We start from the raw sequence: 19,874 nt of genomic DNA, 5'->3' as shown, positions 1-19,874 counted from the left end.
GTTTTCATGAGCGACAGGGCGGCCGGATTTCTTTGGACTAGAAACTTTTAGATTCTTATTTTTAAATCAAACTATCAAAAAAGCGAACTTTGAAGCGATCGTTGTTCTCTCGAAAGCCACTCGAAACCGAAAGCTTAGCTGATGTTCAGTTTGTGATTTACAGTTGTCGTCTCGTCAGCCAATCAAGTTATTTGAGCAATTCTAACAAGGTTTGTGATTGGTTCATTTTAGTGTGCTTCATCAGAGAACAGATGCACGCTGACGTCACTTAGTTGAAAATACTAAGCTGAATGTGTGGGGAAATTAATGGATTCTTATCATAAAACAAATAAAGAAGCCTCGTCTGTACTCTGTTCTGTTGTAAAGCACTTAGGCCGCGGTAGAGCACTCGAAGTAGGGGAAAACACTCGACTAACGTCTCTTGTTTCCTCCTACACTTCTTTCGTGCTCTACCGCTTCCTGAGTGCTTTACAACAGAACAGAGCACTGTCGAGGCTTCTTTATTTGCCAAGTGAAGCTTGCAGAAGAGACTTCCCGGACAATGCACAACAAATATAACGCGTAAACATTCCCTGTACATCATTCAGCTTTTTTGCCATTAAAAACACATAAATACATTACAAGAAAACTGGTTTTGCCATAAATCCTCTTTCGCTCTGGTATACGGATAAATTTATGTAATGTCTACTCTTTCTTGTTTAGTTTCACAAAGCAAAAATGACACTAACCGCAGAGTATAAGAAACTACTTTGTTCTCAGAATACCTTTTTATTGTTATTACTCCACCGAATGTGTCTCATCTTCGAGCAGTAAATTAGAGGGTTCAAAGATGAATTAAGAAATGCAAGAGTCCAGGAGAAAAGAAAAACCCTCTTAATAGGAATGCTTGGGCCGCTGATTTGGAATACAACCATACCAATAACGTAAGGCAAATAACAAATTAAAAACAAGAGAAACACGTAGAATATACCAAATGCAGATTTAACGAAGTTGGCTACATTTGCTATTTCATCATTCCCCGCTGCTTGTTGAACTTGCAGAACATGAATCTGTTTCTTGTGGTGTTGTGCGGCGAAATAAATCCTAATGTAAACCACTGCTGTAACAAAAACACCAACACCTCCAAGAATTATTTCAAGACCACTGCTAATATAGAGTGAAACCCACAAAATCATCAAAGAAAGAAGTAAACTTAACACCCTCATTAAGATCACAACAGCAACAACACGCATGTGAGTCACAAGTTCCTGGTATCTGAGATGAAGATGAATAGCTCAGAACCTGTCTACACTTATAGCCATTACACCAAAGAACGAAGTTAGAGCAACCAAAGCAACGACGATGGAAAAACCTTGTATGTATTACAGCCAGGATCGCTTTGTTGTAACCACATAACCAGAACGCCAACACTGCTAGGTGGGCTTTATTGATCACAATAAAGTCAGGAAACGAAACTACGTTTTCCCGTAGTCGCTATTTCGCTTCGTTTCCAAAATCAGCAAGTGCTATGTTCGTCGGATAGTTTGAGCGGTGGAGAGAGAAAATTGCAGTACACGAATTAAAGAAGAAGTGAAAATATGTATCCTGTGGCAAGCCCGGGAAACCTCACGCAAGCCATTCAACGATCTTGGCTCTGATTGGTTAGAGCGCGTTGTACGCGTTTTATTAACCAGTCACAAGGCTGGTAAGAAAGTGTTCTAAGGTGAGCTGGGGAAGAACACAGACGGTATGGCGACATAAGTCAGAAAATTGTGAGGATACTATTAGTGACGTAGGTCGAAACGAACGTTTTCGAATTAGCTTTTAGAGTAGTACTGCAGAAGCAATTTGCATATTGATTTCTTCATGATATGAACTCAAGTTTCTTGAACGCATCAAGCGTTTGACATAAAAAATCGTGTCAAAAAGCTTAGATAGTTTCGTTTCCCGGCGTCACAAACCATCTGGATCACTGTTCGGTCCCCTTTCGTACTAAAAAGATGATCCTCAGTAAACGAAGTAAAGTATTCCACAACTCCATCTTTCAGGTGTCTCTGACGAAGACAAAACAGTTAAACAAAATCGGAGCTTCTGGTCCATATTTGAATTGCGTAAGCCATTTGCACCAGCAAACTGTCAATCCATTTTGGAACGGTGGCCTTATATGCTTATTGATGATTCACCTGCAAGCTTCATGAAGGAAAAAGTTTCACTGATGTGTAGCATGAGCGGAAATGAAAATACCTAATACTCTCCACTGCTTGGTGTGGCTGGTAGTTTCACTATAGTCGACGCCGCACAACGGCGGACCCGTCCACACTACGGCGGAGAAATTTGAAAATGGCGTTTTCACTCTGGAAACGCATCAAGTGTTTTCCGTCCACACTACGTCGAAAAAATTTGAAAACGCAACGCTTACCGGTCATTTTGGATTGGTGTTTGAAAAAAAAAATCGGCAGGGTAAGTCACATGATTATTCTGAGGTGATCGTTATCGAAAAGCTCCGTTTTCAAAATGTTTTTCGTCCACATTAAAACGGAAAACCAGCGTTTTCAAATTTCTCCGGGGTAGTGTGGACGGGAAACTTACAGCAGCTGCGCGAAGACAAATAGCGAGATTGATTTCTATTTATTCATAAATAGGTCTAGATAACAGCAGACACGTAAAGATTTTAAGGAAAACGACCAATTTTTTAAGTTTGCAAGACATGTTTCGACAGAACTTCTGTCATCTTCAGTTGAATGATTACAAAGCAAGTTGAATAATAAGTAGACAAAAGTCCTAATTAAGACAAATAGTAACAACAGAGCGTGAAAAGGTGTAAATTAAAAGGATAATACCTTATCATGCTTGTCTATCATTGAATAACTAATATAAATACAACCAAACCGCGAACGTCGCGGACTTGAGTGTTTCAAGTTTATTAAACAAGGCATTGGTTTGTAAAACCCAAAGAGCTGTCTCGAATTTAGAAACATTAAACGTGGTAAGGGAGATATCGGTTAGAATACTACCAAATAAGAATCCTTAGATACATGCATCGTGTTGCTAAAATAAGTTGGCACGTGTATGTTAAAATTGTACCGACACAGTTGACGACCTATGACTCGACGGAGCTGTCAGGTGTTTTCAAAGCAACGGCAGATTGGAATGGAAAAAAAGCTAAGTGATAAAAGAATAAGATTTGTAATACGACCATCAATAGCTGCCAGAACTGAGACTTCATGAAAACTCTCCTTATCATTCTCAGGTTTTTAAAAAAGCGCTTAAAAAATTTCAATAATCTAAACACGTCTTATATGACGTAACCATTTTAGCTCATGTTAAGCAAAAATGGCGCTTTCCTCAGTGTATTAAAGCTACTTTGCCATCGTTATTTCTTCTATGTTATATTACAAAGTAATGCTAAAGCGTGGCTATTGGCGTTTATTTACAACCACAACACTGAATGCAGAGAATAATGGCATAGCATGGCCAGCCCTGTGATTAGTTAAAGGCGCCATTTCTTCGCCAAGACATGTTCCGCAGTATATTCAAGATAGCGTATCGAATGTGTGTCATCTTCCAGCAGTAAATAAGGGGATTCAATGACGAATTAAGATAAAAAAGAGTCCATGAGAAAAGAAGAACCCTTTTCAAAGGGATGCTTGGGCCGTAGATTTGATATACAGCAAGAACAATAAAGGAAGGCAAATAACAAATTAAAAACAAGAAAAACACGTAGAATATAACCACTGCAGACTTGACGACGTTGGTTAAATTTGCTGTTTCTTCCGTTTGTGCAAATCGCTGTCCTTGCGCAATCTGATTCTTGTGGCGTCGTGCGACCAAATAAATCCTGATGAAAACTCCTACTGTAACAAGAAGACCAAGCACTCCAAGAATTAGCACAAAAACACAGCCAACATCGAATGGAACCCACAAAATCATCAAAGAAAAAAATACACTCAACACCCAAATAAAGATCACCACAGCAACAACACGCTTGTGAGTCACAAGTTCCTGGTATCTGAGATGAAGATGAATAGCTAAGAACCTGTCTACACTCACAGCTAGAACGCCTAAGAACGAAGCAAGAGTAAACAACAACAAGATGATGACAAAACCCTTGTATGTATTACAGCCAGGATCGTTTTGTTGAAGCCACATGACCAGAAGTGAGATATAAAATGGTTGACCCAATAAACCAACACCAACATCAGAAACAGCAAGACTCAGGAGCAATGTTTTCAAAGTTTTTGGCAAGGATGAAGTTTTTCGTATCGCATGGATTGTTACAATGTTTAACATGATGGCGCTATAACATAGAAAGCTGCTGAAAACACAATTAGCGACGTAAGTCGATTGAAGGTCTTCAAATTCGGAGATCATCGGGTAGAACTGCAGCAGTAATTCACAAAGTGATTTGCTCATAATATCAACTCAAGTTTCTACAACACACCGAGTGTTTCACGTACCACTTGTTTTACAACGAAAGATAGTTTCCTTCCTTGGCGCCACTCTTCAGTTGGATCACTGTTGCTTTACTTTCTAAAGCGATGATCCGCAGGAAACGAATCCGTACAATACCTTAGGCTTTCAGATCCTGTGTTAACGTACAAAACAGTTCAAATTTTCAACACATGATATAAAACTAAACGATTCAAGATGTTCGCTGTCAAGCTAACACAGCTAGGTGGGCTTCGAACGTTCAAAATATTGATTGCACAACCAAGAGGTAATTAAAACGTCAATCGCCTTGTCTGAGGCTCATTTAAGTAAGAAGGCCACATGTTGTTAATGCCATCTCCAATTTTGACCCATTAGAGGTGGTAAATCGCATGCTGGTAAGAATACTACCGAATACAGAGCCTTAGCTACATGCTTAATTCTGAAGTCTCAACTAGAAACACAAAATAAAGACGTTTGTTTTTTCTTTAATAAAAGCTGCTCCGCATATATTAATCGACGGACACCTACAAAACGATGACAGTTTCATGTTTTGTATTACGTAGCGTGCGCGTCCTTTTGGTAATTTTACCAGCAGTTAATCACTGTTCGAGCGAATTAGTGCTATGGTTATCAAATGCGTGATTGACATGATTCAGGTAATTCCCCTGAAATAAAAGTGTCAATAGATTTTTGTTCAAACTTTGTCCACTGAATATTTATCAAATGAGAACTTTAATTATAAACTAAAAAAGGGGGGTGCCCATGCTCGTTAAGGAGCAGTGAGGCATTGAAAATGTCCCATTTTAGCATTATTTAATGCTCATTACTAGAACGCATTCCAAGTTATTGTAAACTCTTTCTGAGCCCAGATTCATGAAAACACGCCTCAAACTACAGTCAATACTTGTGTCGGACACAAATAAACTTTTTAAGTTTGATTTTGACAGACAGCTGAATCCTTGTTAAAATATTGGAACCAAATTGCTTGCCACGGCTACCAAACTGCGAAATAGAAAAGACTACAGTGCAGCTGCTATTTTCCTTATTTATTCAATTTTCAACAATAGAAATCAGATCAGTCTTTTCTCACGCAAAGCTAATGATTAGTTGATTAAAATGACTGCAAAAAAATTTGGGGTGCCCGAGCTCGTTAGTGAGCTATAGCCATTTTTCAACTAACAGAACTCAATATCAAGGCAAATCCGCCATGTTTTCTCAAATTAATATTCATGTTTTACTGATTTTCATTTTTTGTGTACCTTTTCCCAGGAAATATGATCTGCAAAAGAGATTACGCCAAACTTCGATCTATTTTCAATAACTGGTGTAATTTTGACACCGATCTGGTTAAGGGAAGACTGGTAAAGAAAACTGATTCAAAATGCTTGGTATGGTCCAAAAATAAAATGTAAATTACTTCTTGTGGTTACTGGAAGTACCCGTTATGTCATCGGGCCCGTCAGTTAGTAAGTAAGTAAGATAGTCCGCGACTTTTCGGAACTTACGAAGCGAGGCCGAACATACCTCGAGCTCTGCTCAAGTTCTTTTGATCGATTTTCCCCTTTAAAACGCGAGTTTTAATGAAAATAACTACTTTTACTGTTTAAAATTGTTTCCGTTTAATTTGATATGAAACAATTGCGAATTTACTACCAGAAACATAGCGTTACGGAGCATTACGAATGACCACGATCTCTCACCGCTGACAGCACGAAGGACATTGCAGACTCGTTTTCCCACGCTCTTCGACATGACGCGACGTCGTTTGGATAATCACATATGTCGGTGAACGGCCGCAATGTTTTCTCAGTTTTCTATCTTTCTTTCTCATATAACCAGGCATAGCTTTCACCGAATGTGCCAAACTATTTTTCTAGAAACTACTGTGAAAGGGAGAAAATCGAAACCTCCACAATCTTGAAAATGTACAATTTTGTCTGTTTTACTTATGGTAAAATATTAGAAATATACACGGCACACATCCGGCTAGCATATAAAATCTCCGAAGATCGATTTTAGCAACTTCAGCTACCAAAACTCGAGTAACTACACTTCTGAGTGAGGCACTCCGGCTGGAACATTGAAGAAAACCAAAATCTATTTTACCCCAAATTCGTTCCAAAGCCTTGGCGCTCTTGCAGATGGCCTAGTAGTGATCAGTACAGGTCACTTTTGCACTGACGCAGCCCCAAAGCTCGAAACATTAGTAATTCATAAACGCATTTAATTCACCTTTATCAAAAAGCTAATCGGACCGGGATGGAAAACCGGAATGGAAAACCGGAATGGAAAACCTAGAATCTACAATTTTGTCTGTTTCATTTCTCATCGTACTTGTCCATCATTTAACAAGATCTAACGTGTTAAGTGAGATATCGTAATAATACTATCGAATGAAAAACCCTTAGCAGCACGTGAATATGGATATCATATGAATATTCTTTTAACACTGATTTATCAATCGATAGCACTTCATAGACTGAGACGTGAATCGTTTTACTAATTTCCAAGGACAATTCACCACCGTTAAACGACTAGCGTCCCTCAGAATCAAATGTACAAATGGAACTAGGGGAAAACACAAGACCTGGCTTTGTTAATGAAAGCCACAATCAATTTTCTATATATTCTTTTTCGCTCTGGAATACGGACAAATTTAATGACTAATCTTTTTCCTTTTGTTTCACAAAGCGAAAATGAGACTAAACGCAGTGTATTAGATACTACTTTGAATGAAAATACCTTATCATTGTTATTACTTCGTTACTACATTACAAATTGTAAAAACCGTAATTCGTTTCAATTGTAAATAAAGTAATTTGACGGAAAGAGCCACCTCGTGGATCTCTTAAATAAAGCATTATCATTATCATTATCGTTATCATTATCATTATCATTATCATTATCATTATCATTATCATTATCATTATCATTATCATTATCATCATTATTATAAATGTTAATACGTTTTCGTTTCACAGACTAACGGCATTCCCCGTGATAAACTCAAAGCGTTTGTTAACAATGACAACACTGAATGTAGAGAATCACGATATGGCATGGCGAGCCCTGTCATTAGTCAGAGGCGCCATTTCTGCGCCAAGACATATTCCTCAGTATGTTCATGACAGCGTGTCGAATGTGTCTCATCTTCCAGCAGTAAATTACAGGATTGAAAGACGAATTAAGAAATACAAGAGTGCAGGAGAAAAGAAAAACCTTCTTAGTAGGAATGCTTGGGCCGCTGATTTGGTATACAGACATACCAATACAGAAAGACAAATAACAAACCAAAAATAAGAGAAACATGTAGAATATACCAAATGCAGATTTAACAAGGTTGGTTAAATTTGTTATTTCGTCATTCCCCGTTGCTTGTTGTACTTGCAGAACATGAATCTGATTCTTGTGGCGTTGTACGGCGAAATAAATCCTGATGTAAACCACTGCTGTAACAAGAAGACCAACAACTCCAAGAATTATTAGAAGACCACTGGTAACATAGAATGGAACCCACAAAATTGTGAAAGAAAGAAATAAACTTAACACCCATATTAAGATCACAACAGCAACAACACGCTTGTGAGTCACAAGTTCCTGGTATCTGAGATGAAGATGAATAGCTAAGAACCTGTCTACACTTAAAGCCACGACACCAAAGAACGAAGCTAGACCAACAAAAGCCACGACGCTGGTAAAACTCCTGTATGTATTACAGCCAGGATCGTTTTGTTGTAACCACATAACCAGAAGTGAGACGTACAATGGTTGAGCCAATAAACCAACACCAATATCGGAAACAGCAAGACTCAGGAGCAATGTTTTTAAAGTTTGTGGCAAGGAAGAGGTTCTTCGTATCGCGTAGATTGTTACAATGTTTAACATGATGGCAGTATAGCAAAGAAAGCTGCTGAACAGACAATTAGCGACGTACGTCGAATGAAGCTCTTCAAATTCGGAGATTTTCGGGAAGAACTGCAGCAGCAATTCACAAAATGATTTCATCATGATATCAACTCAAGTTTTTACAACACACCGAGCGTTTCACGTACCACTTGTTTTACAACGTAAATAAGTTTCCCTCGCGGGGCCACACACCAGGTCGAATGACTTTGGCTTTCCTTACTACAGAGCGAGATCGCCAGTAAACAAATCCGTAACGTACCCCAGATATGGCGCTATCAGATGCTGTGTTTATGTATAACACAGTTCAGTCAAATTTTCCGGATAGAAAACTAAACGATTCACAATGTTTGCTGTCAACTGATAAGCTAACACTGCTAGGTGGGCTTTATTGATCACAATAAAGTCAAGAAATAATTAAAACGTCAGTCACCTTTGTCTAAGGTTTCTTAAACAGGCCATATGGTCATTGTTGTTATTAATGCTATATTCGTAATTTGGACCCCTTTATGTCAGGGAAACTGTCGCAGGTGTCAGTATAAGGTCATGAAACGGCAAATGAATATGTGAAAACCTACAACACTGTCTCAAATTTGAAACCCTCAAAAGTGGCAAGCGAGATATCAGAAAGAATAACTAGCGAGAGAAAATCCCGCTGAGCTACATCAAAAATTATTTAGGACCATGATATGAAAATTACCCCATGGATATTCAACTCATTTTCTCAAAAAGACAAAACAAAACAAATTAAAAATGCACTAAAAAGTCTCTTCCCGACGGTACAGCTGCAAACCGCTATAAGTGTTATGTAACGTGTCGCAGACAGTAGGCCTCTCAACTCCCGTTTTCCTCATAAGAACTTTATTAGAGAGTCTTTAGGTGTCATAACTGATCAGAATAAAAGTTAGACATAAACGACGCAGGTGTCAGTATCAGGTCATGAAACGGCAAATGAATATGTGAAAACCTACAACACTGTCTCAAATTTGAAACCTTCAAAAGTGGCAAGCGAGATATCGGAAAGAATAACTAGCGAGAGAAAATCCCGCTGAGCTACATCAAAAATTATTTAGGACCATGATATGAAAATTACCCCATGGTTTTCTCAAAAAGACAAAAACAAAACAAATTAAAAATGCACTAAAAAGTCTCTTCCCGACAGTACAGCTGCAAACCGCTATAAGTGTTATGTAACGTGTGGCGAACGAGTCAGAATGAAATCCACGGAAAGTGTTGTGGCAGGTCGTGTTGCCAGCAGTATTAAAGCGAATATTTTATGAATAGAAACGCAGGTTACCTAAGACCGAAGCTATGACACTGACTGTGTTGTTGTTTTTCGCGTAGCCCTTTTTTCGCCATAACAACCAAAACGCCAAAAATAAAATAGCCTCAGGTAAAGGTTCTGTTAGCAGCACAATAGCTGCCGGTTCATGAATACATTGACTCTGCCATGATCCATAAATTTATCAACCAAGGGTAGCGTCCGTTATAAAGTAAACATGTCATATCGTATTTGCACATTTGAAGATGTGCAAAGGCAAAAAGATATATATTTGCACGACTGCTACGGAAGGAAGACCATTGGGGTTTAAGAGGGTTCTCGGAGACATTGCCCTATGAGGCGCAGACCATGATCATGAAAGATGAAGGGATCCGTTCATATTCTCGCGGAGGATCTGGAACTAACTATCGCTCGAGATTTGTGCGCGGGATCTGGAACGAATGTTAAGCAAGAAACAAGAATAAGCTATCGACGGAGTTTCCCGCGCGAGAACACCACGTGAACTCCAAACGAACGTGGCATGAGAATCTTCTGTGAACAAGCATTCAATAAAAGCAACTTTCAGTCGATTGACGAATATACAGATATCGGCATTAGCATCTAGTTATTTATGTACCTGCTTTGCGGAGATTTCCTCAGAGAGAACTTTTGATGAAGAGAGAATCTTGATGGCAGTTTCATCCTCCAAGATATTTCCCTAGCATAAAGCAAGTTAAAAACAAACGCTGTTTACACATAATAAAGCGAACGTTTCACGTACACGTGAGCTATTTTTTTCAAACGACTATACGCACGCCTTATCAGTGAGCCCTTTAAAACAAAGCAAGTCAAACCACGTTCATTGACAATTTTTATACTATACGATAACAATCTGACAATAGCTGAGAAAAAGTAAAATCTACACTTAGTTCAACGAAACAACCCACCCTCTCGTAGATAACCCCGAAAAATTCGTGAACATGAAAACGAGTCTCTACATGTCACTATTTGTACTATTATTTTTTTCGTTTTCTGCAGTGAAATATAATTGAGCATCAAAATATGGCACGCATAGTTGATTTATAATTTGAAATAACGACCCCGTTACCAACTAAATTTAGCGCTTTGACAGTCGATATATCGATTTTTGTTTTCAAAGTGTAGAAGCAGAGAGCTGTTGAGTTACAGTCAGAAAATGCGTAGTGATTAGAGGCAAAAGAAAAACCTTTCGGAAGATTTGAACGATTTTGATGAATTGTTTGCAGTGCTAAACTGCATCTCAATATATCCCACGAACACAAACATTACAAGCTAGGTAATCTGTTCGTTACACTTTCTTTCAACAAGAGAGAGAAATACTATTTAACGTTACATCTCTAGGCTAGAAGAAACTTCAGGAAGGTTTACCTCAGATGACGACAACACTTCTAAAATCTTGTCTTCAATTTCTTTGAGCTGTACATATAAAAACAAAAACGCAAATTGTCAGGTAAAATCAGCTTTTATCGTAATTTGCTCATATATGCTACATAACAGATTACTCTTCTACCCACTTCAAGAGTAACGACCTTTTTCAGTCGAAGTCAATCTTTAACTAACCTGTTTTTTATTTGCAGCACTTTCCAGTATAAGCTGGTTCTTCTTTTCTTCCAGCTCTGGTTTCTCCTTCGCGGCCACAATTCCTAGCAACTGATCCTCCAGCCCCAGGGGGGTGATCATGAAGTTGACTAGTGTCACCTTGACTGAGATTTCCGGCAGGTAGTGCGGGTTGCGCAGGCGCGTGGTGATGTAAAACCGGAAGTCACGTGAATACTCGATGCTGTTCTCGCCAAGCTTGAGATACTATGAATGGTAAAAATACAAGAATGATAAACACTATTACAACATTCGGAACAAGAAGGCGACCATCATTAATACATTCACCTCAAATAATATCTAAGAAATTTTCGGAAAAGATTTCAAAATATACTATGAACACAGTCACTGCCTTGTAGGGTAACGAGTTTGATTTAAAAAAATGATGATTTCACGAAACGAAAGGTCCATGTTGAAAAGCAACGAGAAAATAGAACCCACCTGTCACATCCGTGGCATGTTATCAACATGGCAGTTTCAACTCCATTCCCACTTATATTGTGTTTCTTGTAAAAGATCAAACACGAAAGACCGTGTTTGACCACATTGACAAGCGACCATAAGAGAGGTAAAAAATGACACGCAGCGAAATTTTTTTTGGCGAACTTCGTAATAAAACACGATATCTCTGCTAGAACGCTGTCCCCTGAAGGGAAGAAAAGCTACAGTTATCTTTCAACCTAAACTTTGTAGCGTTTCGTTATTAAAATTACTTTTATACAACTAACATAATACCTCAACTCCGCCTTGTTTGAATGTTTGCTTAAGGAGTAGTGGTTCCAGGATAGGATCCAGTTCCTCTCCAACATTTTCCATCAGCACTGGTGTACCGAACTAACAATAAAAAACACACAAATTCAAGATTATTGATTACACTAACAATTACGTGACTTGACTACAGCCGTTTGATTACTCTGACTGTTGATAGAAACACAGAGGAATGCTCTGTAACACGAGGCTCAAATGACTAATAACTGATTGAAGGTTACAAGTCTGCCACTTCCGAGTGACCCATTAAGAAAAACAGTTGATTCATTTCTTTTTAAGTAGGTTTTTCTTATTACCTTCTTTTTATCTTTAGTTAGCACCTGCGGTTTTTTGAACGAGCTTTTAGTTCATAGACGCTACGTGTCTAAGTAAAAGATTGATTGATTGATTGATTGATTGATTGATTGGATTGATTGATTGATTGATTGATTGATTGGATTGATTGATTGATTGATTGATTGATTGATTGATTGATTGATTGATTGATTGATTGATTGATTGATTGATTGATTGATTGATTGATTGATTGATTGATTGAATGGTTCAGTTTCTTACCGTAATACTGTTTTCCAAGGTGCGGATGTAGTTGGAGTCAGAAAGTTTGATTACTGACAGTTTGTTTTCTTTCTCCATGTTCTTGACCCATTTGTTGGCTTGACCTACAAACATAAATAGTTAAAAAGATCAGTTTAGTAAAATCATCCAAAATCTAACAATACTCTTCGCGAAAATTAATGGCCACACTTGAAAAGCCACTTTTCTTCATGAAATACAGCATATCTACGATGTAGTTATGCAATTTAGTCTCCTCCTAGTCGTTGCTTAAAGAGTTACGTGCTAACGTAAATTCAGTAATAACCCAGGACCAACCGTTGCAGTGATCGAACTGTGAATTCTGCCCACCATTTAACAGCAAATTCCAGTAGTGAGGTTATGAAAATACAACACCTGATCATAATCTAAACTCTCCCAAGGTTGCGTATAGAAAATGTAGGAAAAAGCGATGAGAATTAGATTGTCGATCTGAAGTGTCGAACGTACCCTGCGGATCAATCATAAGCGGCCATCTTCGCGCGTTGTCCACAATAATTCCGTTATCAACCGAGAAGGAATCCACAGGGAGACCGGCAATGTTCCAGGCACGGATCTTCACAGGGCTGCCAAGAGTTGCGTTCAGGGAGAATGACTCTGAACAAGGAATCTTCTTCACATTACACTGCTCTACCCAGCCAGATATACAGTCCTGTGAGCGGCAAAGGACGACACAAAATGTGATAAAAAGTCCTGATATAACCTCTCGATGTGAATGCTTGTGATGAACTTTGATCTTGGAATAGATGCTTCGACAAAGTTTTCTCTAGAACTAAAAGGGCTTTGTGGAAAGTGTTTTTTGTTTTTCTTTGGAAATCAAGTCCAAATTATCACCTATAGTGATGGTATGAACACAGGATGGTGCCGAAATAACTGAAATCACGCAAAGAACCAATCGGAAGTCGAAATAAATAAACGAAAATGTAAATAAGTATTGGTTTTGCACAGAAATATGCGATGTAGCTTAAGAGTACAATACTGAAATTAAAAACATTGGGACATAAATTGCAACCATAGAGCGAATGGTTGGTGAAAATCTAGCGTATTTGAGTTGTTTTGCTTCTGAGTGTAATCTGCACAGCTTGCTTGAGGAGTCAAATGAAAAATTTGATCTAACTTACGTTCCTGAAGTCGACAGTAAAAGGTCCCAGATATGCAACCACGCCTGAGGACAGAAGCACATCGCCAGTGATCCTGTCGTATCTGTCGCCAAGCACACGCGCAGCTTCGGTCCAGCGGTCTTTCTCGCCACCCAGTCCCCCAATCAGTTTTTCTGCTCGATCTAGCTTCTGTTCGCAAATCAGAATGTTATGTTCCAACTCCTTCTTCTTGTTGGTCATAACGTCGAACTCATCATTCAATGCTTGAAGTTTATCAACGACCTTAGAAGCGAAGAAAACATCAAGGAAATTATAAACGCAGAAAGTGATTAAGATTTAAAATCAAAGTTTAGATTAAATAAACAAGAACAAGAACAATCTTCATTTGTACTCTCTATTCCCACAATTATTGAATACGTTGTTACAAGTAAAATTAGAGTACAGGCTGCCTGGAATTTACATAAACTATTCGTAAGTACATAGCTAAATGGCCCTAGTCAGCCACACCTTTGTTTTCGTTTACATGCGAGAGTTTGGCTGTTATATTTTATTTGGGGCATGTCGAAACGATGGAAATCACTGTGAAACTACTAACGATAGTTAAACATATTTTCAGGAACACAAATTACATTACAGCAATACGATTTCGGTTCACCATGCAATATGAATAATTCCGATGGCATCGCAAATGGCGGAGGCTGACTAGGGTCTTTTACGTAACATATCCTCAACACCCAAGGTATACAATCTCCGTATTTATATGTTTAGATTATTATGAAGATCTCCCTAACTTTCTCACTACCCACACAGGCCACAGGACAATAATATGACGATCATAGCATGTCATTTAGTTCCCTAGATGAAGTATAGAGAGCCGACAGTACGACACTAACTAACCTCCTTGAGTTGAGCTCTTTTGGCATTTAACTTCTCCATTTGTACTGCAAGTTCTGCTTCTGCTTCAGCAAGCTTTAATTTCTTAGGAGCAACAACCTATAAGAGAAAAACACGGTAAACTAAATTACAGATGGATAAAATAACTTTCCATCCTGGAACCTATAAGGTTGCATCGCTAGTTTACCACGTTATGTGCATCACTGGATGTCGAAAGATTACTCAAGAACTCAAGACAAGTTCACAAACTTGTGGTCATAACAAAGTGAAAGAAAAAAACAACATCATTCAGGGCCTTTTACATCTTCCAAAGAGTCCACCACTCGAGATATTTAATGCATTAAATGCAAATTTGACATTGTTAATTTCTGAGAAAATTTAAAGAACCCTTTAGTCCCCGTCCACACTACGGCGGAGGATTTTGAAAACGCAACGATCACCGGTCAGTTTGTATTTGTGTTTGAGGAAATCTCGGTCAGGGAAATCACGTGATTATCGTGACGTCATCGTTTTTGAAAAGTTCCGTTTTCATGAAAATGTTTTCCGTCCACACGAAAACGCAAAGCCGGCATTTTCAAATTCCTCCGGTTTGAAGGGCGTTTACGAAAAGCTCCGTTTTCGTGACGGATTAGTGTGGACGGTAGGCCTAACTGCAGAAATAAAGCTGCGTTTTCAAATTCCTCCGGTTTGAAGAGCGTTTACGAAAAGCTCCGTTTTCGTGACGGATTAGTGTGGACGGTAGGCCTAACTGTAGAAATAAAGCTGCGTTTTCAAATTCCTCCGGTTTGAAGAGCGTTTACGAAAAGCTCCGTTTTCGTGACGGATTAGTGTGGACGGTAGGCCTAACTGCAGAAATAAAGCTGCGTTTTCAAATTCCTCCGGTTTGAAGAGCGTTTACGAAAAGCTCCGTTTTCGTGACGGATTAGTGTGGACGGTAGGCCTAACTGCAGAAATAAAGCTGCGTTTTCAAATTCCTCCGGTTTGAAGAGCGTTTACGAAAAGCTCCGTTTTCGTGACGGATTAGTGTGGACGGTAGGCCTAACTGCAGAAATAAAGCTGCGTTTTCAAATTCCTCCGGTTTGAAGAGCGTTTACGAAAAGCTCCGTTTTCGTGACGGATTAGTGTGGACGGTAGGCCTAACTGCAGAAATAAAGCTGCGTTTTCAAATTCCTCCGGTTTGAAGAGCGTTTACGAAAAGCTCCGTTTTCGTGACGGATTAGTGTGGACGGTAGGCCTAACTGCAGAAATAAAGCTGCGTTTTCAAATTCCTCCGGTTTGAAGAGCGTTTACGAAAAGCTCCGTTTTCGTGACGGATTAGTGTGGACGGTAGGCCTAACTGCAGAAATAAAGCTGCGTTTTCAAATTCCTCCGGTTTGAAGAGCGTTTACGAAAAGCTCCGTTTTCGTGACGGATTAGTGTGGACGGTAGGCCTAACCGTAGAAATAAAGCTGCGTTTTCAAATTCCTCCGGCGTAGTGTGGACGTTGCCTCAGTCCTTTGCTGACGCGGTGCGACATCAGGTAATTTTTCCAATATGGAGGGTAGGAGCGTCAATAGCCAACAAACGTTCTTTAGTGATTTTAATGAATCTACCTTAGCTACTCTCTCGTAGACTTCCATGGCACGAACCCATCTACACAATCCTTCACAGGCAGAAGACACTGACCGGATGTTGTTAGGATCAAAATCAGGGTTGGTTACATACCTTAAAGATGAAGAAACAACAACACAAAATATTGATTTAATTCTCAGTTAATGATTGTAACAGTGAAACGGGCTGCACTGTTGCCATTATTAGGCTGGGTCTGACATTGTTTAGAAAACGGACAGCGAAGAGAAATGACAGAACGACATCAGAACCAGATACAATTGATAACCGTAACTAGTACAGTAGACGCTCTCTTAACGGGCGTTCGTAAGCGGACAGCTCTACTAACGACCACCTTCACAAATCCTGTTTGAACTCCTTTACAAACTCTGTATTTATTCCTTCCCGTACACGGCCGCAGACACTTGAGGGCTTACGATTTGGACTTTTCCTTTGTTTTTAAGCTTCCGTGAGCGGACGCCCAAAAGATATTGGGCCTGACTATGAAAGATACCCATAAACATTTGTAAGTATCACTGCATTTTGTTGCAGTGAGTAATCACTATACTCCAGTATACAGCACCGTATACAGTTACCGCCATTATCGCGGCATTGCATAAGGCAATAAAACAACAAAATCATTTAACACGGTGGTATTTTTTTGCATTCCCAATGTTTAGTGTTAGCTGGGGAAGCTCCCGTAAGCAGCCATCTATCCTTTACACCTTTACAGACCGTTTACGAGAACCATTCTCGTAGTCCTCAAGCTCCAGTTACGGACACTTTTTTTGAGTCCCGAGGATGTCCGCTTAGGAGAGCTTCCACTGTATATAATTTCTACTTACTTCTCTCTGATCTTTTTAATAATAGCAGCTGGAATGTTGTCCTTATCGTAAACTTTCAATGATTCTAAGAACTTCATGTCTCCCAACATCTTCTGTGACGGGCCCCAGTAGTCTTCCACCATCCGTCCCGAACCCGAGGGATCGGGTTTCCGTTCGGGCTTAATTCCTTTCATGATACACACGGCTTCCATGACCAGCTTAACGGCGGCGGGTGGGTTCTAAATGTAGGTACGCAAGGCGTTAGTAGTTACAAAGACATTTGAACCGCAATAGAAAGGGAAGAGGCATGGGAATGAATGTGAAAAAAAGGATTAACTGAACGCACTACCTGAAGATGTGAAAATGTAGATCAAAATGAGTGTTCTAGAGCCCAACACAAAATTTTAAAGGACAAATGGAAATAAGACAGTAAACAAATCATAACTCGACGCAAAACATGTAGCCTGGAGCCAACTGCGGGAAAACCAAAATCGACGCAAGTCACGAATAGTAATATCTTTGTTCCTGATTGGCTGAAGAAACAGTGTGTTTGTTCTGATTGGTCGAAGCACGTTGCACGGAGATTGAAACCAATAAGAGGGACCAGCAAACGACCAAACCAAACACATCATTACTGTTGAAAAATCAACTGAAGCTGAATTGCCCTAAATAAATGCATATAGAAAATAAAATAAAATCGTAAAAATCTATGCTAATTAAGATCAGATATCCAAACACTGTCACGGGCATGATTTCCTTTGTTTGAACTTGATGAATTATTAATGAGTTCAATAACACAAGTTACCTTCATAGTTTTGACCATACTAATGTCACTGGGCTTGAGTGTATTCAGAGCCTGCATGGCTGCTTCCAGTGCCGGCATGGCTTCAGCCAGATCACTCTCACATTCATCTTTGATGCCTTTTGCCACTGCGGCAGCTTCACTGGCTACCGCCTCATCTGCTGCTACCACCTGCCATGAAACAAAGAAACAAAATTGATTTATTCATATCTTCTTATTACCTCTTTATAACAAATTAAAGCAGTCACTTAGTGAGAGTATGGATTCTCGTCATCTTAAGTAGCGGCACGTTGATCAAACAAGAAATTTGTCCGAGGCAAATCATGACAAAATCATTTGGATCAGTTTAAAAGCAAGTTAGAGAAAATATATAGGTTGATTTCTTCAACCTAGAGACTGCGAGAGCATCCAGTTTTTTCGGCTCTTGTTTTGTCGGCGCGTGAAACAAGAGCCGAAAAAAACTGATGCTCTCGCAGGCTATTCTGTTTGCGAACGCATGGAAGTGAAGAGAAACAAATTAACCCTGCTACAATATAACTCTCACCTCTTTTTTCGCCTCCACTTCCACCGTGTCCTGTTCAATTTTAACCATCAGCTTTTCCGTTTCCGCCGAAGTCTTAATCAGTTCCGGTTGCAGATCACTTAGCTCCTGTTGCATGACGGACACCTGGGAGGAAGCAAAGTCCAGTTTTTCCAGACCAGTGACGTAACGTTGTTTAAGAGTCATGATCTCCTGGCGTTTGATGTCCAGAAGTTTCTTGAACGTCATGATAAGTTCCAGGTACGATGTAGGCGTCACGTAGTTTCGACGTCTCAAGGACTGGTAAAAGCTGTGCAAAAACAGGAGAAAGAAAATGTTGCCAAAACGATAACATGGTAAAGCATTGAGATCCAAAACATCTTACAAACATTTCAAGAATTTTTTTTCCGGTGCTCAATTTTAGTGATCTAAGCTCTCGATTCGTACACTTGAAGAAGCTCACTTACGGTGCTTTGAGTTATTTTGGCCAAAATAACCTTTAATTGAAGAAAACCTGAAAAAGGTAGTTTACTAAGATAGAGAAACCCTAAAGACATAACAATAAACCACAAAGGAACAAGGATGGTTAAGGATGGAGAAGATTAACACGGATTACAAACGACGAACTAGAAAAATTTAAGCTTAACTCTTCAAGATGCGCGAACCGTGAGGTAGCTCCTTTCAATGATTTTGAATCAATGGGAAAGAGCATCGTACTTGTTATCGGAGCTAAAATGCGTAACCTGCACTGCGTGCCTTCTCTATAGTTACTGGACTAGAAACAAAACCAGGATCGCAAAACAAATAAAATTTTAAGGCTGAAACAAGGTTACGCAGGTTTATCCGCACATCAAAGTTTTTTTTGTTATTGATAGCTCCTAAACTAGAGTTCGGCCTCCTATTTTCTAACCTTGGCTATGCGGAAAAATCAGTCTATCCAAATACATAACAGACCATCGTAGATTAATTATTTTGATCCTTAAGTGTTTGAAACAGTATAAGACTCAAAATAATTAATCTACGAAGGCCATTAACAAGTCAGGGAAAACCAATGTATAACACAATTAAGGCGACTTGAAAAAATCGCGAGTTTCATGTCTTTTTAAACAAGAATTTCGAACAGCAGGAACGACTGGCTGTCGTGACATGCCACCAAATAACCAGAATTAACATTAAAACAGTTGTAGACAATCAAGAAAACACTGTCACCTTCAGATTGAAACAAAGAAATAAGCTGATAAGAGACTGACCTGTCAGACAATTCTCTGACGCTCTCGTGGAAATACTTGCACATGAAGACACACTCCTTGCGAACCTCATGCGTCATGTCCACTTCTTCAAGGAATTTATTGGCCACCATCTCCAGCGCATCCTCAGGCCAAGCCTGTAGTATAAGAAAAACATTCCTTAGAAAACCCCATTACTGTAAAACAACAATATTCAATTATAAATGTTAAAATGCACAAAATTTACAAAATGTTAATGAAAATTATACTTGCAGATGTACTAGTAATGAGCCCTGTGTTATCACTGTCTTTGGCAGATCTCAACTGTATGAAATTACTCCAAGTATTACGCA

At 39.2% G+C, this 19,874-nt stretch overlaps 3 protein-coding genes across 3 annotated transcripts in view; all 3 read right to left on the bottom strand.

The window, feature by feature from the left end:
- The window catches only part of LOC145489463 (dynein axonemal heavy chain 3-like), a 105,014-nt gene that overhangs the window by 30,616 nt on the left and 54,524 nt on the right, over positions 1-19,874 (bottom strand). The window contains exons 58-70 of the mRNA XM_081468443.1: positions 19,546-19,679; positions 18,320-18,605; positions 17,779-17,946; positions 16,995-17,212; positions 16,155-16,266; positions 14,566-14,661; positions 13,690-13,950; positions 13,019-13,220; positions 12,533-12,636; positions 11,945-12,043; positions 11,174-11,416; positions 10,982-11,029; positions 10,212-10,292 (exon numbers count right to left, since the gene is read on the bottom strand). Of these exons, the coding sequence (XP_081324569.1) occupies positions 10,212-10,292; positions 10,982-11,029; positions 11,174-11,416; positions 11,945-12,043; positions 12,533-12,636; positions 13,019-13,220; positions 13,690-13,950; positions 14,566-14,661; positions 16,155-16,266; positions 16,995-17,212; positions 17,779-17,946; positions 18,320-18,605; positions 19,546-19,679 (2,052 nt within the window). The remainder of the gene's footprint in view (positions 1-10,211; positions 10,293-10,981; positions 11,030-11,173; positions 11,417-11,944; positions 12,044-12,532; positions 12,637-13,018; positions 13,221-13,689; positions 13,951-14,565; positions 14,662-16,154; positions 16,267-16,994; positions 17,213-17,778; positions 17,947-18,319; positions 18,606-19,545; positions 19,680-19,874) is intronic.
- On the bottom strand, positions 1,425-4,918 carry LOC145489476 (adenosine receptor A2b-like). The gene has a single exon (XM_081468456.1). The coding sequence runs from the start codon at positions 4,390-4,392 to the stop codon at positions 3,466-3,468; it is 927 nt and encodes a 308-aa protein (XP_081324582.1). The 5' UTR covers positions 4,393-4,918; the 3' UTR covers positions 1,425-3,465.
- LOC145489474 (adenosine receptor A2a-like) lies at positions 7,392-10,196 on the bottom strand. Its single transcript, XM_081468454.1, has one exon. It carries the CDS (start codon positions 8,416-8,418, stop codon positions 7,486-7,488), a length of 933 nt encoding a protein of 310 aa, XP_081324580.1. The 5' UTR covers positions 8,419-10,196; the 3' UTR covers positions 7,392-7,485.

This window comes from Orbicella franksi, chromosome 6 (assembly GCF_964199315.1).
Source record: "Orbicella franksi chromosome 6, jaOrbFran1.1, whole genome shotgun sequence".
In the NCBI taxonomy this organism is placed as follows: Eukaryota; Metazoa; Cnidaria; class Anthozoa; order Scleractinia; family Merulinidae; genus Orbicella; species Orbicella franksi.
The sequence above is the reverse complement of the archived record's forward strand: the minus strand, read 5'-3'. Positions and strand labels throughout refer to the sequence as shown.